The sequence below is a fragment of the Puntigrus tetrazona genome, chromosome 1 (genome assembly GCF_018831695.1).
Source record: "Puntigrus tetrazona isolate hp1 chromosome 1, ASM1883169v1, whole genome shotgun sequence".
NCBI lineage: Eukaryota > Metazoa > Chordata > Actinopteri > Cypriniformes > Cyprinidae > Puntigrus > Puntigrus tetrazona.
Genome location: NC_056699.1, coordinates 19829438 through 19851446, shown reverse-complemented (window position 1 = coordinate 19851446; position 22009 = coordinate 19829438). Strand labels below are relative to the sequence as shown.

The following is a 22009-nucleotide window of genomic DNA, read 5'->3' as shown; positions in this document are numbered from 1 at the left end:
TATCATCAGAGCCTCGGTTAAATAATCCCATAACAAAAGAAAAGGAGAAATTCCAGGAACTTCTTCTTTTTTTCTCCTTAAACCAACCACATCTAAGGTACTACAGAGCATTAAAAAGAAATCATAACAAACAGAGGGAAAAAGAAGGGGAAATGTAAACAAACACTGCTGGTTGAAACTACGACTATGAAAAGCCTTAAGCTGTCAGATTACTTCGGGGGTCAGAGCTTTAACTACACAAGCTTTGTGTTGGATGACCTGTGAACACCATGCCTCTGCAGACAAAATCAAATAAAACAATACCCACATTTCTGAGAAATCAGAGAAATTTCACTAAGCGCTGCTGATGGCCGTTGTGATTTAAGGATGTGTGACCAGTGTTTTTGACTAAATTGACTTACACACACACACACACACACACACACACACACATACACCACCCGAAACCATCACACGCACCTCTTGCTCTCTTTTGTGTTAGACACAGTAACATAACAAAGCCTCGGCATAACTAAACCTGTCTCAGTTAAGCCTCAGGAGGTTTGAACAAGACCAGTGTGTGTGTGGTCAGAACCATGTTGTTCTATTTCTATGCGTGGTTGTTTTAAACACACATCTGCGCAAGTGAGCATTTTCGTCTAAATGTGCTTGTATGTGTTTCCAGACTTAAGCGTCACAGCTCAATTTAACGTTAATTCATTTCTGCTCTGTAACCAGACACCACTGTTTTTTAGGGACAGCCCTGATTTTTGGTGTCCAATCATAGTAATTATTTTCACTAACTGAGCGGCTGCAAGACACACTAATTACATGGTCAAGCCTGCTACTTTTTGAAGATCCTTTCCTGGACGTGAACAGAGCGCTATTACCGTCAGTTATCAAAAGAGGTACTGATATCGATTTCGTAGTCACACATATTTATGTTATAGCCTATTATAATACTTTTTGCATGTACTGCATTTATGTTTTGCTGGTTTTTGCATGTTCAAGTTTAACATCTAAATCCCAAACTTGTGAGGTCAGCAACAACTTCTAGTGATAATTTATGCTTTTATGGTGTGTGTCATAAGTATCTCGAAAAAAGGACATTTGTTAAATGTTAATAGCTGCAACAATTTTGTAAAACATCATCTGTTCTGTACAGAGTGCAGCCTTTAAATTGCTTTAATTGCGGTGTTGAACAAACAGGTACATTTCTGTTCTGACAACCCCCCACATTTATTTTTGTCTTCCATCGTTTGCTTCAAGTAGCAACCGTTCATCTGCAAATGTTGACACCTAGTATGCCAACATATTAGTGCAGTCAATTCTAGCCACACACGCAAAGTTCAGGTGCTCGACTTTACAAAAGGAACAATCGACGATAACTCAGTGTGGTCCGCAAACTACTTTTTATATATAACTGCAGTTTACCGAGACAGACTCAGCAGCGGTGCCTGATGATTTTGCATGGGGTTTGTCTTTAAGCATATTTAAAACACCAGTTTTTAACAACATTAAAAACTTGATATTTACCACAGGGGGTCTTTCGTGTTTGACAGGAACTGAGATAAGCTGTGAGGGATAGAAGTCAAAGTATCTTTAGGGCAAGTCATTTCACTTGGCGGCCATATTTGAAACGCCTCTCAGGCGCTCTATTCAGTCATGCAAGTACAGCCTTGTCTCTCTGGATGGGAAAACATTAAATTTACAAAGCTATCTTACCAAGTGTGCGATTTAGTTTCGTATTTTAATTCACCAATGAAATCTGACAACAACTGTCTCATAAATTTAGTTTCTTGCCCTCAGAAAGCGTGCGCTTAAAAAAACCCTATTTTTCAGGCTAGACCAGGCAACGCAGAGTCCTAAGCCAGCTTCTAAAAAGCATGCGTTCTCCCATTCGAAACGCATCTCTGTACAACTACAATTTTCGACACTGCTTTGAACAGTTTCGAAAGTTGTGAGTTATGAAATTGCATGACCTCTCTTGTGACCTAAAGTTTATCCCTCACAGCTTTGCTTTACACAATTAATTAGCGCGTCTTTCCCTCTACTGAAATTCTAATCAATTAACAGGCATAATTAGAACACTTGTCTCTCAGCGTGAATTTGCATTCGCGCGCAAGTATCTGCGTGTCTTGCTTTTGCTGAACAGCATGTATTAGCATTAGCTCTGCATCAGAGCTCAGCTGGACCTTCACTGATGCTGAGAGAGGGAGAGAGGGGACCCGGAGAGAGACAGAGAAGGCCCCTGTAATTACTGCCACTGAGCAGCACGACTCAATTGAAGACGACACTAGACCTTTATTGCAAAATCAAGTGCTGTTTTTGCAAATTATGTTGGTTTGGCTGAACACAATGAATCAGACCCATTGAGTCTTAAATCATTCACAAAGTGCAAAGGGCTCGCCTTCTGCAAACTCTGCCCTGAACAATGGCCACTTTTCTTTTCTTTTTCTCCTTTTACACAGGGTGGGGAGAGAGTTTTCGGACGTTGAACAAACCGCGTCTGAGCGACTGGAGTTAGGAAAGCTACTGTGATGCGAGGAATTCGGGCTCAGATCCAGTCTTTTCAACATTCGCTTGCACAGAGAATAATGTCCTTGCTCGGGGGGATTATAATGAAAAAGAAAACAATTGACACATAATTGCTTATTTACATAAACAGCCAAAACTCACATACGTTATTGTAATATTCAGTAACAAATCAAAAACGTAATATTGTCATTTCATTTTTAAAGCTGAATCAAAGCGGTTAGCTTGTGAGATATTGCTTATTTCTGTCTTGTGATATTAATAAAACATGCTGTGGTTATGTGTTAATGTTTTCGATCGATGTATTTTTTATGTTTATCTAATATAACTTTTGTAATTTCTTTGTTCATGTGAGTGATTTCAAATACATACTGCATGACTGCTAAAATATTCACTGAGCTGTGGTGAGTTCTGACTTTCTACCTGTAAGCAAACAGACATTAATTCAACATGGCAGCCGTGGGATGGCCTCTGCAACTTTCTCAGCCTCCCCAAGTAATTGGTGACCCCTGAACTCTGGCTCACATGGGGGAGCAGTGTGTGTGTGTGTGTGTGTGTGTGAGAGAGAGAGAGAGAGAGAGAGAGAGAGAGAGAGTATAACTGCCATGCTTTTCAATAGTACATAAGTAACCTAAGACTACTGTGTTGTCATTAAAAAAACAATAAATAAAATTTCAACAGACCTAAAAAAAAAGTTGTCACACTTTATTTTAAGGTTCAGTTCTCACTATTAATAAAAAATAACTCACTCTTTGCCTCAATAAACTCCTAATATGCTGTTTATTAATGGTTAGTAAGGTAGTTGTTAAGTTTAGATATTGGGATCAGGGATGCAGAATATGGTCAGGCAGAATATATGCTTTATAAGCATTAACAAAAATGTTAAATGTTAATAAAATATTAATAATAGGCATGCTGATAAGCAACTAGTTAATGAGAATCTGTCTCAATACTAAAGAATTACTAAGGTTTGCTATTATTAGATTATCAGATAGTTTGGTGTGTTTAAGTCTAACTTCAATTAAAATATGAGAAAAAGGGCCTGAAACTTTTTTTATGATTTTTTTTAGAATTAATTTTTTTTATAATTTTTTTCCCTCACTCACTCTTTTCAACAAATTAGTACTGAAAAGAGGTGCTTAACCTCTTAAAATGTTAACCGTAAACCTCGGGATCTAATACATTAAAAGAAAAAACAGAGAGAGAGAAAGCCTGTTTTCTTCAGTTAATATGAGTTTGGCATTTTTTGCAGCTTTTTTATTAACTTTTTTAAAAATAAATAATTTGTGGTGCTACGCCAATTGTATTGTTCCTCTCATTACAAAAAAAGAATAAGAAGAAAGAAAGAAAAAAGAAAAAGAAAAAGGAAAAATACTACAACAAATACAATCAGTTGCACGGTTTGTTATAAGCTGATAAATTGAAAGCTAGTCTAACTCAGCTACGCATTGCTCTGGTTATTGTTTTATTAGTAATACAACCATGCATACAAAGCTCAGTAACTTTCATACAGCAAACGGCAGTTCATATCACAACTGGCTGATTTTATAGCAGCGCAGTTGTTTTCTCTTAGGTGCACCAACTACTGAGCTCAACAGAGAGTGAATGACAGGAACAGTGCCATTGTCTGTCAGACTTTAGCATAAGCAAGTTAGCGCTGATCTGTCTGAGCTGCTTATAGTGCACTACACTCTCACTGTCGCTTTATGCTGTACAAATCAATTTGTCTCCACTGATGGAAAATAATTGCAAAGCAAACAAATTATCTCTGCCACATTGAGCACACCTCACCGCCGGGAAAGAGAGAAAGAAGAAAGCAGGAGAGCTAGAGAGCTCTTTTACATGGATGCATAGGCCTAAACCGCGGATTCCATGCTGACATGTTCCAACTGAAGCTGCATTGTTTATGTACCGTGCCTCCGATAATAGGGGGGCACAAAAATCCAGGGAAGGGTTTGAATTGCACATAAATCAAATGGGAAAATAAAAACAGAGATTAATCTAAATTTGGAGAAAAGGTGGAAGAGGAAAACGAGAGCCGATATACTCAGTGAATGCTAGAAAAAGGGAAAGAAAAAGGAAAGAGATAATTACGGATGACATAGGAAATCGAGCAAAAAAAATTATATTTTAGTCTGTTAGAAAACGTCTCAGAGACATGCATGTGACAAACTGCCAGTAAATGGGAATGACCCATTTAGCTTCGGGATAAATGTGCAAACATTTAGTTCATTAATTTTCTGGATGAATCATTTGCGGTCTCAGCTCAAGGAGATTTTATTTAAGAAGCCGCTCTGTCATAAGGGTGAACTGTGGGGTGTAAAACTAAGCTATAGTGCTTGCAGAGTGGTTCATTATTATTATTATTCAATATTATAAATATTATTGTACATAAGTCAATGTATATATATATATATATATATATATATATATATATATATATATATATATATATATATATATATAATAAAATTTTATTCACAGTTAGATGACCTTCCGTTACATTATAAGGAGGAAAGTAAAGTAATAATTTCAGCCCGGTTATTAACATCACATCGTACAAATATTATATTTTTTACAATTGTATAAAACTATTTTATAGTTTAAAAAGATCTAGCGTATTACACTGTTAGTGTTTCCCCTTCTATAAACTCATGGGCGATTGAGCGTGACATAAATCAAACCATCGAGCTGTTAGAATTGATTTGCTCATTTTGAAAAAGCTTCAGTTAGCAGTCAAAACACAAAGCACTGTAGATAAAACCAAATGCACAATCTGATTATGTAATGTGAGAAATTGTATATTTTTGCTACGTTCGCTACTCGATCGGCAGCTTGAAATTCTATTTATCTATTTCGGAAATGTTGCGATTGAAAAGTATTAACCATGAAAATCTGTTTAAAATTAGTCTAAAAACGTGTGCTGTAAAAATGAATCAAAAGTAAGCAGGACCTTGCCAAAGCAACAAGAAGATTTGAAAATCTATGTACCATATCTTGACAAGCATATGGAGCCGAGCATAGTGTAAGGCCAAATGTTGCAAAAATATGCAGAAAGCCTTACCACCAGATTGTGTTTTCGTGATGGCAGTGCAGGGGGTGCCACATGTTCAGATGCCTTTCTTTTGTTCTGATGACAAAGTCTAATTCAGAGGTGAAGCACGCAGGCCATGTAATTATTCCTGAGGGTGTGCTGTCAGACTACTAAGTGTAACTAAAAACCATTGAAGATGAACTGGCTGCAGGAAAGACGCGCAGTGGCTGTAGACTGCAGAACTTGACAAAGCAGTGTGAAAAGGCACTTACAGAGGCGCCTTTGCTGTTATACTTTGACCCCTCTCAGATTGTTCTTCAGGCTAATGTGTCAAAATTGTTTGCCGCAATAAAGACGAGCGGTGTGATATGCATCCGGGGCACTTACAGCTGCGAGTTATGATGTTTGCTGAATATAAAATTCCATCAGCATGTGTTTGGAGCCTGTGTAGCGATGCAGTCATATTACAGGCCATTAGAGACTTTCTTTACAAAGCCACTGGGACAGACACCTGCTCAGCTGTAAAGAATACTGCTGCAGCTGCGGTCTTACGACATCAGTCGTACTTCACCAGTAGACTTCTTAGTAGCTCAATTACAGTAACGCCATGACTGAAGCAATGAACACTTTATCAAGGGTTTTAGGATTTACAAAGATAGATACGGACACATGTGTACAAATGACACACATATTAACATATGGATTTGTTCAAATTTCTAGGTTTCATACATTTCATATAAAATTTTGGTTCCTATTATATCGAAATTGAATGCATTTACACATATTGCATTTGCGTATGGGTTAGTAGCATTGAGTTTGGAATTAATTGGATACCCAGGTCAGCATCGGCCATGTAAAAATTCTTGATTTGTAAAAGCCTTCATTTCTAATTTAAAACTTTTAAATTTGCGACATTTCCAGATTTTAAGGAAAGCATTTTACAAGCAACCGAAAAACGTTCAATACGTCTGCAGCAGCCTACACTTCCGCTGGACGTTAAAGTTAGATAGAGCTGAAATTCAACATTATACAGGCTTTGTTGCCATCTAGTGGTTTAAGGAGGCATGCTATAACTCCGTGAAGCATCCTACCTATGTAAAACTACCTGAACACTACTAAAACTGAATACTGCAACAGAAGCTTATGAATATCTATAATGTATGAATTGATCCACAATGTGCAGGTAATATTATTTATTCAGTAAAATGTAGGCCTACTTAACACCACCAAAAGGGGATTAACGTGATTTCTAACCCTTCCCTTTTTATTATCTCTTTTTTGCTAATTCTTGAAATTAGGAATACTGGTTCTAATGTGCAATGAATGGAATATTTAAAAAAAAAATAGATTTGTCTTGCACACCTGATGTTCAGTCCATGTTTGAAGGACTATATCAAGAACAAATGGGGGAAAACACCTTCATTATTTTTTGTTGTTGTTGTTGTTTGTTTTTTACCTTAATTAAAACATTTACCAAATTGACAACAGCCTTAAAAGGCACTGAACGTCCCTGATATGCTATATAAAGAATTATACATATACATATATGCCCTGATAACACATAACAGACTGTAAAACCACAGCAATGCTATCATTTACTATTTATTATGCATTGATATCCATCCCATATCTAGCTGCCAAACTTTATCAGAATAAGCTGTTTATAGCTGCAGTTGGGTGGTTTGGGTGGTCTTTCTCATACTTACGGGTGAATTTTGACACTATCAGCCTAAAACACAGTTGTTGTTGTTGTTATTTTTTTATAATTCTCTTATGCTCACCAAAGCAATTTATAAATGATAATAATATGAAATATTACTACAGTTCAAATGCTTGTTTTAATGTAATATATTTTAAAATGCAATTTACTTCTGTGATGGGCAAAGCTGAATTTTCAGCATCTTCAGGGCCGCATGCTCTTTCAAAAATGATCCTAATAGCTGATTTGCTGTTCTTTTTAACTTTCTACTCATCAAAGAATCCTAAAAAACATACTATGGATCTCACACATAATATTAGAATCATTTGCGAACTATCATGTGACAATGAAGACCGGCGTAAAGATGCTGAAATTTAGTTTTGCATCACAGGAATAAATTACGTTTTAAATACTAAAACTGAACCCAATTATACTGAACTGTAATATTTCTTTACAACTCTAGTGTTTAATGTATGTTTGATCCAATAAATGCAGACTTGGTGAACATAAGAAAAAAGTACTTATTCCAAACTTTTGATGGTAGTCTATAAAGCCTTCACCAGACCCAGTGGTTAGCTGCACATTTTGCATGTCATAAAGAGATAGTGTTCATCACATTGCCCATCATCAAGTAATGCCTGGGTGCAAACAGTTAGGTATCAGATTGCTCTCCTGTGGTTTCTGGAGGGTCCCTAGTAGTTCCGCAGGAGCCAGGTAGGTGCAGACGTGCCCAGCTGGCTGAAATAAGCCCACCACCAGGGCTTCTCAGTCCTCTCCTCCCCATTCTCTCCCAGATCCCTCCGGCTGGACTCTTCAAACTGATTAAATGGGTCAAAACGCTCATAGTTGTCCAGCTCAGGGATGTTAAAGTAGTCAAGAGAGGGTTCTCGCGGGACTTTCTTCAGCACAAAGTCCACCCGGCCCACCTGCGTGTTCCTCGGCAGATGAATGCGCTTAGATACTTTAGAGTAGCCGGAGGCAGCTGCAGTCACAATGTGGACACCGGGATTCAGCAGTCTCCAATAATCACCATCTTCAGCTACAGAGAGAGACAGAGGCTGCAGCAACGCTCATTTATATCTGCATTACTCATTTCAGGTCTCAAGTGGTTTGTAAAAGTGTGCTATTGCTTTATTATAAATGTAGCTACCTGTAGTGATGTCATGTCGCATCCCTCTAACGGATATCGTGGCTCCTTTTATGCCATTTCCATGTACATCTTTCACAATGCCCTTTATACCTCTGTGGACCTGCAAGGAAGTTGACAACTCAGATTGATGAAAGTGCTCATGTGTTACCATACTAGTCTTTAAATAATTCCTTTCTCTCAAGTATAAGTACCTTCTGGTGTGTGTTCATGGTGTTCGTTTACTGCTGTTGTGTTTAAAAATAGTAATTAGGCTTTATCTAATGAAATATGCATTAATTAGCATAAAATCTGAAGAAATGTAAATATCGCCTCAAAGCCAGTTTGACAAATAATACTCAACGGATTTTAAAAAGGGGATGTGTCTGTTCTCAGAAAATACCGTCAATATCCAGGGGGAAAAATCGACATGTTTTTTAGGAATAGAATGCTTTTAAAAAATAAAGTGAAAAACGCTCAGAAGGATCTGCACGGTACATGTACATGACAATGTTAAAGTGTTTGGTTTTAAACCCCATATCCATGAAACCATACCCTGCAGCAAATCTATACAGGTGGAGCTGGGGAAGGTGGAGGATTGCTAAAGCAAGCACTAGCTAAGTATGAACGTAACGCAGCGAGCTCATTGGTTGCTAATATAAAAAAAATGAATCGGCTGTGTCATGTGATAATGATTATCATTATGTGTGACCTATAGTTTCATGAAAGATATTTGGAATAATAATCAAACTCCTCAGTAAAAAACCTTCTGAATGTTGATAGGAAAGAAACAGGAAAGTTTGCTGTATGAAAGTACTACTAAAGCGGGGTTTCTTCCTACAGCTTCTTGTCAAAAGTTAAATAAATAACAAACAAAACAAATACAAGCAATAACTACTGTTGTTCATTGGTTATGATGCATTTTAATTGCTTTTAAAAGTCTGAGTTCTGTGTAGCTCCATAAAAAAAAATATATTCAGCATGTGAAGAAATAAAAAATAGATAGCCTGTTGTGATTTATGCTTAGCTTAGTGACCCAGCAGAAACATGAACTCACAAACTCCATAAAGCTGAGAAGCGCCTCCTTATTCCTGAGCCACTCGGGGTAGAGCTCCTCCTCAGAGGGGAATTTATCACAGCCCAACTCCACAGTGATCTCATAACAGTTACTGTGCAGATAGTTAAAGTCGGACATCCCTGATACAATAACAGATAAGGGAAGTGAATAGAAAGTGACATGTATTGACAGAACAACGCACAAAAAGATCCCAGGTTATTGGCATCTATGCATATTTAACTTAATTAGGCCTCAAATACACCAAGTTCACCTAAATGTCTTCCTTGCTTAAGAAAAAGTGTTTACCTCCAGCAAAGCTATACCACTGAGCTCCATTGGTGATGCCTCCTTTACTGGCAAATGAGGCTCCACATCTCTCTGTGTCATTGTTAGACATAGTGGCATGGGCATCTGCATACGTCCTGGCCAACTGCCTAAAAATCTACCCACACCACATGACTCGCACAATGAAGGAAGTGCAAAAGAATTAAGTTCAGGTGGAGGAACATTCATTTACTCACTTGCTCATCTGGTGTTGGGGAGTACATCCTTTCTTCTTGAGGGTGTCTAGAGAAGTCAAAAGGGTATGAGATGACCAGCTCTCCACCGTGAAGACTGGCAGATATAACGAAAGGATGGGATCTTATCCACTTCATTATAGCATAGGTCTCTGGTGCAACTACCTGGAAAAAGTTATGAACGGAATACGTGTTATGTGTAATAAACGCACAAAAGATGTCAAATGTAGAACATTTGGTTTCTCTATGCTTTCATATTCTTTTGGAATTTTCATTCTAGAGTTATTTACATTTTTCAGTTTTCCAAAGGGTATTCAGATACGCGCACAGAACAGCTGTATGTTTGATAGAAATGGCTCCTATACCTTATTTAACCAGTAAGACTCGGGGATTGGGATGTGGTCACTACGAAAATGTCTGAAGCGACGGCGATTGTAGAAGATGGAGGTGAGGTCGGGGAAGTTGCGGTTCAGATCGAGACTCTGTGCGTTGGCCCGACCGCTGGTCCACCCGTTGTACTCATGACCCTAAATGTTGCAAATCTCATCAGTCAAAAACCATGGACAAACTTTAACAGGGTTTCAAAAAGAGTCACTAAATATTTAAAGGAACAGCTCACCCAAACATGAAAATTCTGTCATCATTCACTCACCCCCATGTCATTCCAAGCTTGTATGGCTCTTCGGTGCAATGTAAGGGAAGATATTTTTTGATGAATGTTGGTAAGCAAGCAGTTTTAGCTGCCATTGACTTCCATCATTTGGACAAAAATACCACGGAAGTCGAAGAATCAAAATAAAGAAAGAAATGCATACAGGTTTGGAACAACATGTGGGTGAGTATATAATGACAGAACTTTCACTTTTGAGTACATACTAATTACTCTTTGGTAAGTCACAACATTTGACACACATCACGTTTAACACATTGGATGGATCAGAAAGACAAAATGAAGTCAGACATTAAGAAAGAATGTCAAAATGAGGGCAAGTGTTAAAAGACTACAGATAAATCAATAAAAAGACAGAAAACATCAGAACCAGGCAGAGTTACGGCTGTTAGTGGTAAATGAATGGACCAACACGGTTTCATTTCTATGTTGTCTAATCTAACATAATTTGGTGGAATTATTTTCATAATTTATAAATAAACAAACAGGTGTTACTAATTATAGAAATACAAAATATTATTTACATTTTATTGATTAAATAAAATGTCTTACAGTTGTTTTCCTTCATATATTCTTGAACATCACCCGTGGTGATCAGTGCAAGTTTTAGAGGATTTCAATTAATCTACTATTAGTTTTGCAAGATAATGTTACTGCTGTGTTATATGACAAAGAAAATGTGGACAATTGTCTATTAGAGTGGTTAGTCAAGGCCTCCCTCTACCAGTTGTCTTTTTCAGTTCATAGCTGTATTGCTGGACCAATTGTACCTTTTTATGCCTGTTTTGTTTTGGTTTTGATATTATTGGCAGTAAAAACTTGTTCCACGGTAGCAAGGGCTGTGGTTGCCCTGACATGGACTTCCTCCGAGGTCTGACCTGTTCCGGAGGACACTCTCTGGTGCAGGGAGCTTGGTATGGATCAGTCAGCCGACAGACAGACAGACAACAAAATATTTACTTCCTGGTTGATGTTTTCGGGGTCGTTCCTATCGGCTACCTCAGAAGCGGCAATCTCATAGCCGTCGGGATTCATGGAGGGTAGGATATGGATGCGTGTGGTGTTGATGATGGTCTGAATTCGCTCGTTGCCCAGCAGATACTCAGAACACAGATACTGAGCCAGGTAGATCAGCAGCTCTCGGCCCAGAACCTCGTTCCCATGCATGTTCCCAATTAATTTTATCTCTGGCTCCACTAGAGGACAGTGAAGAGACAAACGCTGAATTTAGAGCAGTTTAATAGACTAGAACACTGTTTACTTTCACTTCAAATCGATTAATGCAATGACAAAAGCATTAATTTTACATAAAAAATTTAACTAACCCCAAACTAATGTTGTTCATACTCACATAGGTCATGTTGTCCAGGGTTATTGGAGAATTCAATAGCCAGTAAGTCTTTTCCCTCCACACTGCGCCCTATGCTATATGTTTGTGAGATATGAGAGCATTTTGATGCTGTTTTCTTTAGGATGCTGAACATCTGGGGATTGGTGTGGTAAGTAAACTGAATGACAGTGAAAACGCCACCATCAGATATGTTGGCAAAGGCGACATCCTGCTTTTCTGAGGGAAGAAAATTGTGAAAACATTTATAAATATGTCATTTAAACCATATCCCTGTCGTTGATTTTACATCATGATGTAAAATCAATATACACATCTTCACAACTGTTGATGTTCTGCATTAACTTTAATTTTACTTTAATTTCTTCACAGCTCTTACCTCTTAACTCTGACAGTGGGTCGTAACAGCCCTCCTCGTCACCAACAAAGAATCGGTCGCAGTCCAGAAAGTAAGGCCATGCCATTTGGATGGCCTCAAAGGCATGAATACAGCTCTTTTTCACCATTTCACACGTGCTGCGGCAAGGCTTCATCAGCTTGTTGTCTTGACAACGTGGAGCCAACACCGAGCAGCCCAACAGACGGATGTCTGGAGAACACTCTCCATTGAGCAGGCCGTGGATCACGCTCAAGAGCAAGTACTCCGCACCCATCTCTAAATCTTGCCGTGAACGCTGGCCCACTATGTTGGGGAATATGGTGTGGCTGTAGGGCACATCCTGACAGTAACCAAGCACCATCTCCATACACTGCGCTACGAACAGGAAAGAAAGAAATGAATTTAGAAGGAATGTGTCACAGGCAGTGTGGTCTAGCAGTGCTTTCATTTAATATGGAAACTGTAATAGTCACATTTTATTATATCTCCTCCCAGTTCTTGGACTGGAACGTTTTGTGGAATGTCATCTGCAGTGGAATGTTTTAATACTAAATTTTCAACGGAGGGCCTCGTGTATCAAATATATTAAATATATTAAAGTTTTAAGAAAGAAATGCACAAATGCTATCTATTCAGCTTTTTTGTAACAGTTTAGTAAAAAAAAAATTCAGTAGCTCCTTATTATACCAGTATGCACTCATAATGAGTATTGGTTATTTGAAGCAACAGTTGGTCAAAAAAAAAGATGAAAATTTACCCTCAGGCCATGATGAGTTTGTTGTTTCATAAGAACATATTTAAAGAATGAGTGCAGTAAACGGTTGCCGTCATAATCAACATTGCTCCAGTCCATCAATTAATGTTATGTCAAGTGAAAAGCTGTGTGTTTTTAAGAAACAAATGCATCAAAAAAAAATTTTATTTCAAACCATTGCTTTCAGCTAAAATATCCCCTATCTATAAAATTGTCATAATATCTGAATGGGGAGAGAAATGTGAATCAAGCACTATTTACAAGCGAAAACAGTCCAAAATGGTGGATTTTGATGTGGTGGACAACAAAGGATGAACTTTTTAACTGGAGGAAGCATTATTAAGGATTATAATGATATTTTGTCTATAAGCAGCAATTCAAAATGCCTTAATAATGTCATTTGTTTGCTGCAAACACACAACTTTTGGACTGGAGTTATGTGTATTACTTTGGAGTTACAGTACATTAACTGTAGAGGATCCATTGATGAGGAAGTGGTGTATTAATAAATTTCTCCAAGTCTGTTACAGTTAAGAAACAATTTACATCTCTAAATTTTCATATTTAAACTATTACTTTAACATATTACATTCATTAATTTGTCGCTTTCAAAGTAATGATACACTGCACCTTTATATATATATATGCTATCTCAAATCTTTCACAATTTAGCCTAAAGTCTTTGAGAATATATATCATGTCTTTCCCTGTCTACAGTGATGTATAGACAAGTCCCGTCTTGCAGTGATGTTTGGTATTCAGAGTTGCCGTCTCCCCCATACCTTACAGGCTAGGCCTGTGATGTTTTTCACTCTAAATTTTAGAAAACCAAGCAACAATATATAACAACTTCATATTTGGTAGTCTGTAATCTGGCCCAGTGTGCGCAACAGAATCAAAAGAATTACTTACGCCTCTCTTCTGCAGGTGTTCTGCATCTTCCTAAAAAATAAATAATAAATAATTATTGACATAGGACGTTTTGAAACCGTTGCAAATTCTGCTGTCTTAAGGCTAGATGGCAGTAAAGTACACAGTGGAAAGAAAGCCATCTTTCTGCTCGAATATTGCATGACAATTTCAAATCATCACACACTCGGTGCATGCATTTATAAACAAGCTAAACATTATTTGACCTCTGAGCATTTATATTTCCAATGAAAAATTTGTGCACACCCACTCATTATTAATTAAACTATTTCTATATTTTACACAAATGGCGTGGTGGGTTCTTTTTTGTTTTGTTGTTGTTTTTTGCCAATATTTATATTTAAAACAAATATTTTTGCTTTTTATTAGCCTAAAGTGCTGGTTGCCTGGATTACGTTTCTGGGCATTTAACCAATCAGCTTTATGAAGTGCATCTCGGGAGCATCTGCCTAAACAGTATTTAACAGAGCTTGGAACTTTTTTGTTAATTTATAAAATAAACGATTAAAACTCGTATATCAATAATACTGTTGCAGCATGCAATAATAATAATAGCGACAACAATAATAATTTATATTCGTCGAAATATTAGGCATATAACGTAGCCTGTAAGAACAAACATAAGACTCAGATTACCAAAAAAAAGTATTTAAGATCAGAGAAACGTATTTTAACAGAGCATTCAATCATTACTTACTTTGTAAGTAGTGAAGCTATATTGTAAACCTCTGAGCACTGCTTAACTGTAGCCTACTAAAGTTGGTGCAACACTGAATGAATAACGTTACCTATCGCTGCTTCTTCCGGAGAACATCTTCTTGGGACGCCCCAGCACGTCGCCAGCGAGCTTAAAAGTATTAAAACCGTGATCATTTTGCTGTCCATAAACTGAATGATGTGGCAGTCGCTACGACGTACAGAGTTGATCATCTTCCGAAAAGTCCCGCTACCCCCATCGCTTAAAGGAGAGCCTGCACGAGCGCCGCTGCCAAATGATCAAATTACAGCAAAAAAGTTTCTCCGCGGTAGGCGGCCGCTCTTCTGCCGTGTCTGGGACCCACTGTAATTACAGTCCTTTAGGAAAGCCTGACTTCACATTTACCCCCTTTGTGGCGTAGGCTTACTTCAAAACCAGAGTGTTTTTTTCTGAGAGTTTGTCATCTTCAAGAACTCCCAGTCTCCCGTTCTGAGGTAAATACACTTGCCTGGATGGTTTTCAGAAAGGCCCGTGTCCACCTGGCTGTATAAAGTTCACTGTTTCAAAACAAAATGTAAGACGTGTAGGCCTAGACATGTAGGGACTCAACATAAAATTCGAAAAGCAGTACGTTATTTGAATAATAACCCCCTAATTTTTTACTGGAGAGATTGTAATGCTGCTTTTAAGTTGAAATTCTATAAGGACAGGAAGTCATTCCTTTTGTACTTATAGATTTTCTTGTTTGTATGAACTGGGTCAAAGAACACAGTGGTCAAAGGGCAATGCCTATGTGAATGTGTTCACTAACATACACACCTGCCTTTGTCTTTATAAAATTCCATACACTGTAAAAACTATTAACCTATACCGTATGAATGACTAATTCAAGCTGAGAGTATTTCTAACGTGACAACTCTCTGAAGATTTTAGCATGGTAATGGATATGAGAGTTAATGTATTAGCCCTTGGGGGAATAGATCTGCTATTATTGGTTATTGCTGTAGTTGTAGATTATTTCTGCTGCAAGGAACTTGCTACCGCCAGCGCATTCGGTGATACAGTGCTGCGAGTATTGAGGATATAGCTGATACACAAATAGCATATAAAATAACTGTAGCAGATCTATACAGGTGGAGCTGGGGAATGCTAAGAGGAACTCAAAAAGCATGCTGAAAAATGCTCAAATGGATGCTAACCAGCCATTTAAATGCCATTTAAGCTCATCGGCTACATAAGCAACAGGAACCAATCAGCTTGTGCCCAGTCATTTAACAATTTGAATATTATTAGTAACATTAAAAACCCATCAGCCTGCGCCATCGACAGTTTCATGAAAGAACTTGGCATTTGGTTACACCAACAGCATTTCAAAAAGCCCTGCACTTCAGTATGTCTCGGTACGATTGATGTTTCGTAATATGACTGTGATGGCTGTTGCAACCAAACCAGACTTTGCCTAATGGTAGTCAACAAATGATAAGAATACAGAAACAAACAGAAATAGAATTGTTAAACTAGGGCTAAATGACAACTTTCGACATTAAAACTTTTTGCCAAGACAACACTGGGGTGCAGGACATCTTTTAATGACCTCGCTTCTCCAGCCAATGGCTGCACTTGGTAGAACAAAGTTCTAAATATGTCTCTTTTTTTAATTACATGAGAGATGTGTGTACTTTTGTGGTTTTTGCATTTGTGTGTGGTCCTGCTGTTCATCGTGTTACAGTGTCCCCACGAAGATAGTAAATATCACTCTTTTTTCTTTATTTATTTTAATGTATTTTTTTATTTAGAAGTAGAGTAAGTGGAGTATCCCCTTCAAAAAATAAAATAAATAAAAAAATTGCGTTCTGAACCGAATAGGCACTTTAGCACTGTTTTAACCTAAATACATTAATTCATAAATTACATACATAAAACTAAACGCCATGAGATTAATCAGGTTGAATTATATTTTAAAGTAAGTGCAGGTCATCACTTCTTACAATGATAAATATTTATACAATGCTTACTCTTCTACTATAGTTTTTTTTTTTTTTCAGAATGTACATTATAATACACATTACAGTACTATGTTGTGAATAAAGAGTCATACATTTATAAGTTGAGTGTGCAAAACTTCATGGTCTGAATTCAATAAAAGAAAATTTTGACCTAGCATGAATTTAACAGAAATTATACAGTGTATGCCATTATTCCAGAAATTATAGGCAGTTTGGTATGGCATTCAGCCACTGACTAACCAGCACAAAGCTGAGCACGTCTTTCTGAGGGTGTCAGTGGTCAGCCTTTTTCACCTGCTCTAGTGACAGTTATCCTCCATCAGCTTGTTAACCCTTTGTGAGTAGCATTCATTTTCCATGTCCGAGGGACTGCTGTGACCAGAAAGTGTGTATAGGTTCCGTCCCAAAATCCTGTTGCAAATTCCAAAAAGGGCCTTCTTATACTGTTGCCGTAAGAGGGAGTAGACGAAAGGGTCAGACGCAGCTTTGCTGTACACCAAGCACTTGCTCACGATCCCCCAATAACGGTCGATTTTTACTGAAGGAGCCAGTTCGGTCAGTCTAGGACAAAAGAATCATCTATATTAATAAAAAACACATTTAATATGCCACTTTATTGATTGTACGTTGTAAACAAAATACAATACATTTGTGTTTTCTAGCAACTAGGAGAGCAGTCGATTTAATAAAGAGGTATATAATAGAGCCTTCTTGCTGCAAAGTGCACGAAGAGTACGGATGCAAAAGCCTCTAAGTACATCTGATGTTTTTCTTTAGAATTAGCATTTCTTTCTGGCTACTCTGTATAGGTTTCTGTGTAAGCACTTGTACGTCTCAGTGGCTTGAGGCTGGTTTGAAGTGAAAGTGCTTGATGAACACACACTATGTGCGGAGCGCGCACACTCAGTATCATCTCGTTTTTGATCAAGATGGCTTTTAGAGGCTTTTTCATCTGAACACTTTATTTTTTTAAAAGCCATTTGTAAATGCTTTATTGTATTCGGTGCTTTGAGGCGTAGGGATATACATATATTGGGCCTCGAAAATAAACAGAAAAATTCTGAGAAATATTCACTGGAGTAAAAAATGTGAGAACTAGCCCAAACGTCTTGTTTACATATGGAAAGTATGTGTAAATTATTATGTATAATAATGGGACAACTAGCCCTGGTCGTTCATCGTTAGGCCTATACATATAAAACGTACCATTGTTACTTAAAATACCATCTATTCCCATAAATAATAATAATAGCTTATCTGTTATCACCGAACCATGATACAATAATATTTTCTATTAAATGAACTTAAATACATTTACACTACTCATTACATTTTAAATAGAGTAAAAATTAGACAACCTTTCCAACGCAGCTCTTAGTACGATTGATGTTTTATGATATTTCTCGCTCGTCATGTGACATCAAGAGGACACCGAATCAAACAGGTAATTATGCCTAGCCTATTATTATGCATTGTAAAACGTATTGTCATAATGCAATACCGTGTTATGACATAGGGGGCGAAGCACAGGACGAACGAGCCGATGAAAACGCAGATTTTCTTAGTGGCCCTCTGCCTCCTTTTCTTCTGTTCCAATAAGCACCGTTGCTTTACACTAAAAAGTTTCAAAGAACAGGTCACGAACACGCACGCTTGTAACATGCATTGCAATACTGCCATCTTTGCTATGTGAAGTTTTAAACGTATACCTCGGGTGAATGTCGACAAGCAGTAAAAGCGTCTGCACCGTTATGACGTCTATCCTCTTGCAATGGAAGCGCGCCACTTGTAGCACTTTCAGGTACGCAAAGCATAAGACGAACAGCGAGAGGGCGAAGGTGCAAGCGTGGAAGACCGCGGTAAACACCGCGAAGCGCCCGCGGCCCTCAGCATCTTCTGTCAGGTGCACGGTGCAAGACGCGTACGCGGGACTGTAGCCGACCCAGGACAGCAGGAGAGCAGTGAGCGAGAATGCGAGCGAGTGAAGCCAGGCGTAGCTGACCATTAGCGCGGCGTTCTTGAGTCTCATTTTGCTGGGATAAGTCAGAGGGAAAACCACGGCTATCCAGCGGTCTATGCTGAGAGCTGCCATGCTCAACATCGTGTTGGTGGTCAGAAAAGTATCCATGAAGCTCACTGTGTAGCAAAAGTGGTCGCCGAAAGGCTTCTGGTGCTTTGCGACCCCAAGCAAGGTGGAAGGCATGTTGAGGACAGAGATGAGGATGTTGCAGAAGGAGAGGTTCATGATGAAGATCCCCGGCACCTGTGCGCGAACTTGTGCGCTGCAGGTGAAGCACAGTAACACCAGCAAGTTCGCCACGAGCGACACCACTGCAATTACAACGATGAGTAGTTCTAGAAAGATATCCAATAAGTTCATGACTCCGTCCGAAGTCAGCAGCTGATTTGTCGCGAGTTGAGCTCCTTTTGGATCCTCGGTGGCTCATTTTTGCCGCTTTCCATTCTGCTTTGGTTTAAAAAAACCCACCGCCGTTAAGTGTCGGTCATTGTCGATGAGCGCTGGCCGGTGTGCTGAAGAGATTTTTAATTTGATTATCGTAGCATCGTCGTCTACGGAATTAATGTTTGTATTATTTAAATTAGGCACCGTAATACGACGCGCTCGACTGTGTGAGGTGAAGTGAGAGCGCGCGGTTCGGAGCGCGCGCTCATGCGCACTGAATTGTTCTTCTCTGAGCGCTCCCGGCTCACGTGCAGCCAGTTTATTACATGTGACGTGTGCTTGACAAATTGCAGTTTGGCCAGTGGGAGAGATTGTCGATGGAAGATATGAATTCTTTTAAGCTAAAGGAAGTAAAGGAAAAGAATTCACGTTACACGTAGGCTGTCCTCTTCGTCCCAGCAAATACAGAAGCGTCATTATATACACAATAGCGAGAGTAAGAGCATCACAACACCAGTCCATCAGTTAACGTCTCGTGAAGCAAAAAAGACTCCAATGAAAAAGTCCATCCCTTGTTGCCTCACATCAAAATTGCTTGATAAGGTCAGATTTCTCTCCTGATTCAGACGGAAGCAACATTCTTAAATTAAAAGCATTCTACCATGAGTTTGTTTATTACTTCACTTCACCAGGCACACTTTATGGACCGGAGTCATGTGGACTACTAAGGTGCTATTGTGTTGTTTTTATCAGCTGTTTAGACTGTCATTTTGACGGCACCCATTCGCTGCAGAGGATCCACTGGTGAGCAAGTGATGAAATGCAAAATTTCTAAATCCGTTCCGATGAAGAACAGATTTTTTTTTACTATTGTTTTGTTGAACTATTCCTTTTAACAGACTGGAAGTAGAGTGAAAATAAACAACTCAATTTAGACACTGATCAGTGAAAAATTGAGGCATAGCCAACTGTAACTTTATACTACATAACCTCTTGTGACTTAAATAAATAGTACAGTATAGATGGGTACACAACATTTTCCATTTCCTTCTGCATTTCTTTCCTTGGGAGAACAAATGCGAAACACATGTTTATTTTACAAGCGCTTGCAAACACTCACACACACGGCTGCCCTCAGCAGGTAAAGCCAAGGCTATTTCTTCATCATTACCATGGCAACCTCTTAAGTTATTTTGGACTCTTTCTTTTTCTGTCTTTGAGGTTTTTTTCATCTTCTTCTTTAATCACCGAGGACAGTGTTTTGAAACACACCTGCTGCTGTGGTATTTTTTTACGGCTGCCGGTGTGAGACCAAATATTCCCCTTATGGATTTTCTTTCTTTTACAATGCTAAGAAAAAATAGTTTTGTTGTGTTTTAAGATGATTTCAAATAAAGGTCATTCGTATTCGGTGCCAGGTGACTGTGTATTGTTATTATGGCAAAGTGACACCAAGTTTATCACTTCATTTAAGCTTTGGTAACACGACGTGGGTGTAATCATACTGTATATTATATTATGCTGTGACACAGAATACAGCTGTGATTAAACTGGTGGGAAAAAAAACACTACGTTCAGAGGCTCTGCCACACACTGACATAATAAGTTTAGTTATGGGTTTAGTTATTAGCTCTATCGTAGTCATTTATAGTATGTTGATGGAAAACCTCTTCAAAAGTGTCCTGCGGTAAAGAAGGAAACCTTTCTGCGTTTAGACCCTGGGAGGACGTTACGCAATAAAGTGCTGATGGCAGAGCCACTTAAGATGTCAACAGTCAGGGTATACCTGGCCCTTTCTTTCCCTCTCTCTATCTTCGTATATAAAAAGAGAGAGATTACATAACAGGATGTCTAGAAGTCAGGATGAGCTTGTTTATTTTGCATATGGAGGTGTACTGTACCGTACGTACACTGCGAGCCAGAGAACTGAATCACATCCACACAGACAGCTCTAGCCATTTTTCCCCACATAAACAACGTAGGCTAACAAACGAGCTTCTCCAAAAATACATAAATAAATAAATAAATCACAGTTTTTTCTGTCACCGCGAGGAACGCGCGTTTCCATTTTATACCAAGATGATGAAATGTTCTATTCCCTGTCCTTTCTGCATTCGCATTAAGAAAATAGAGTATGTTTAATAAGTCATTATTCCCCCGTGACAAATGATCGATTGGTTCCCATGATGGATAATATGTGAAATCAGTTTTTTCAATCCTTGTGGGAATAATAATGTAGGAAAACGTGACACTCACGCACCATATTGTGATTTATTGCGTCAACAGCAGTAATAAACCCACATTTGGTCTGATCCAGAATCACATCGGCTGCTATATTTATGTCTTTATCAAATTAAGTGGCCTAATAAAATGTCAGAGAATCAACAGATTGTTTGCTGTATCTAACCAAAGTAAACCACGACTTCCAGTATTACACCCCATATTTATCATATAAGGCACGATATGGGACCTTATAATTATGTTTGAATTTACTGTAAACAGACTTTCATTTTCTTTGTGTATTAAAACTGGTAATGTAAATATACATGAAAACGCATATAAGAACAAGAGGAAAAGAAGACTGCGGTTCTGCTATTGCTTCAGTTATGTTAATATGATAAGACAGGTTGAGTATCCACCCCCTCCAGCTTCCCTGAACCACAGGCACACACGCAGCAAGCTGGCTAGCATTTGAAAAAGATCAAACTCTTTTCATCCATGTATAGATGTAAAAGATCAACAGCGGTAATCTGTTTTCCCTCAATAACATTAAAAGATGTTGTGTACAGTGAAGGAATAGTGGATTTTGTATTGTCGTAAATGGCTTAAATTTATGTAAATCATATAAATTAAATGGACATTGCGATTTGAAT

The 22009-nt window shown here is 38.3% G+C and overlaps 2 protein-coding genes across 4 annotated transcripts; both read right to left on the bottom strand.

Moving 5' to 3' along the window:
• Nucleotides 1-6160: 6160 nt before the first annotated feature.
• Nucleotides 6161-15205, bottom strand: cpz (carboxypeptidase Z). Of its 2 annotated transcripts, none has more exons than XM_043249770.1 (11): nt 14818-15205; nt 14012-14041; nt 12346-12720; nt 11970-12185; nt 11579-11814; nt 10314-10475; nt 9952-10113; nt 9737-9872; nt 9431-9570; nt 8398-8497; nt 6161-8286 (listed from the first exon to the last, which is right to left on the bottom strand). In XM_043249770.1, the coding sequence occupies exons 1-11, from the start codon at nt 14957-14959 to the stop codon at nt 7940-7942; spliced, it is 2046 nt and encodes a 681-aa protein (XP_043105705.1). In that variant the 5' UTR covers nt 14960-15205; the 3' UTR covers nt 6161-7939. The 2 variants fall into 2 exon arrangements, with proteins under 2 accessions (XP_043105705.1, XP_043105707.1); XM_043249772.1 differs by having other exon boundaries at nt 11618-11814; nt 14818-15204.
• A 1290-nt stretch (nt 15206-16495) lies between these two features.
• gpr78a (G protein-coupled receptor 78a) lies at nt 16496-19462 on the bottom strand. 2 transcript variants are annotated; one of them, XM_043249773.1, is made up of 3 exons: nt 18442-19454; nt 18234-18347; nt 16496-17293 (listed from the first exon to the last, which is right to left on the bottom strand). In XM_043249773.1, the coding sequence occupies exons 1-3, from the start codon at nt 19110-19112 to the stop codon at nt 17032-17034; spliced, it is 1047 nt and encodes a 348-aa protein (XP_043105708.1). In that variant the 5' UTR covers nt 19113-19454; the 3' UTR covers nt 16496-17031. The 2 variants fall into 2 exon arrangements, with proteins under 2 accessions (XP_043105708.1, XP_043105709.1); XM_043249774.1 differs by lacking the exon at nt 18234-18347 and having other exon boundaries at nt 18442-19462.
• Between the last annotated feature and the right edge of the window lie 2547 nt (nt 19463-22009).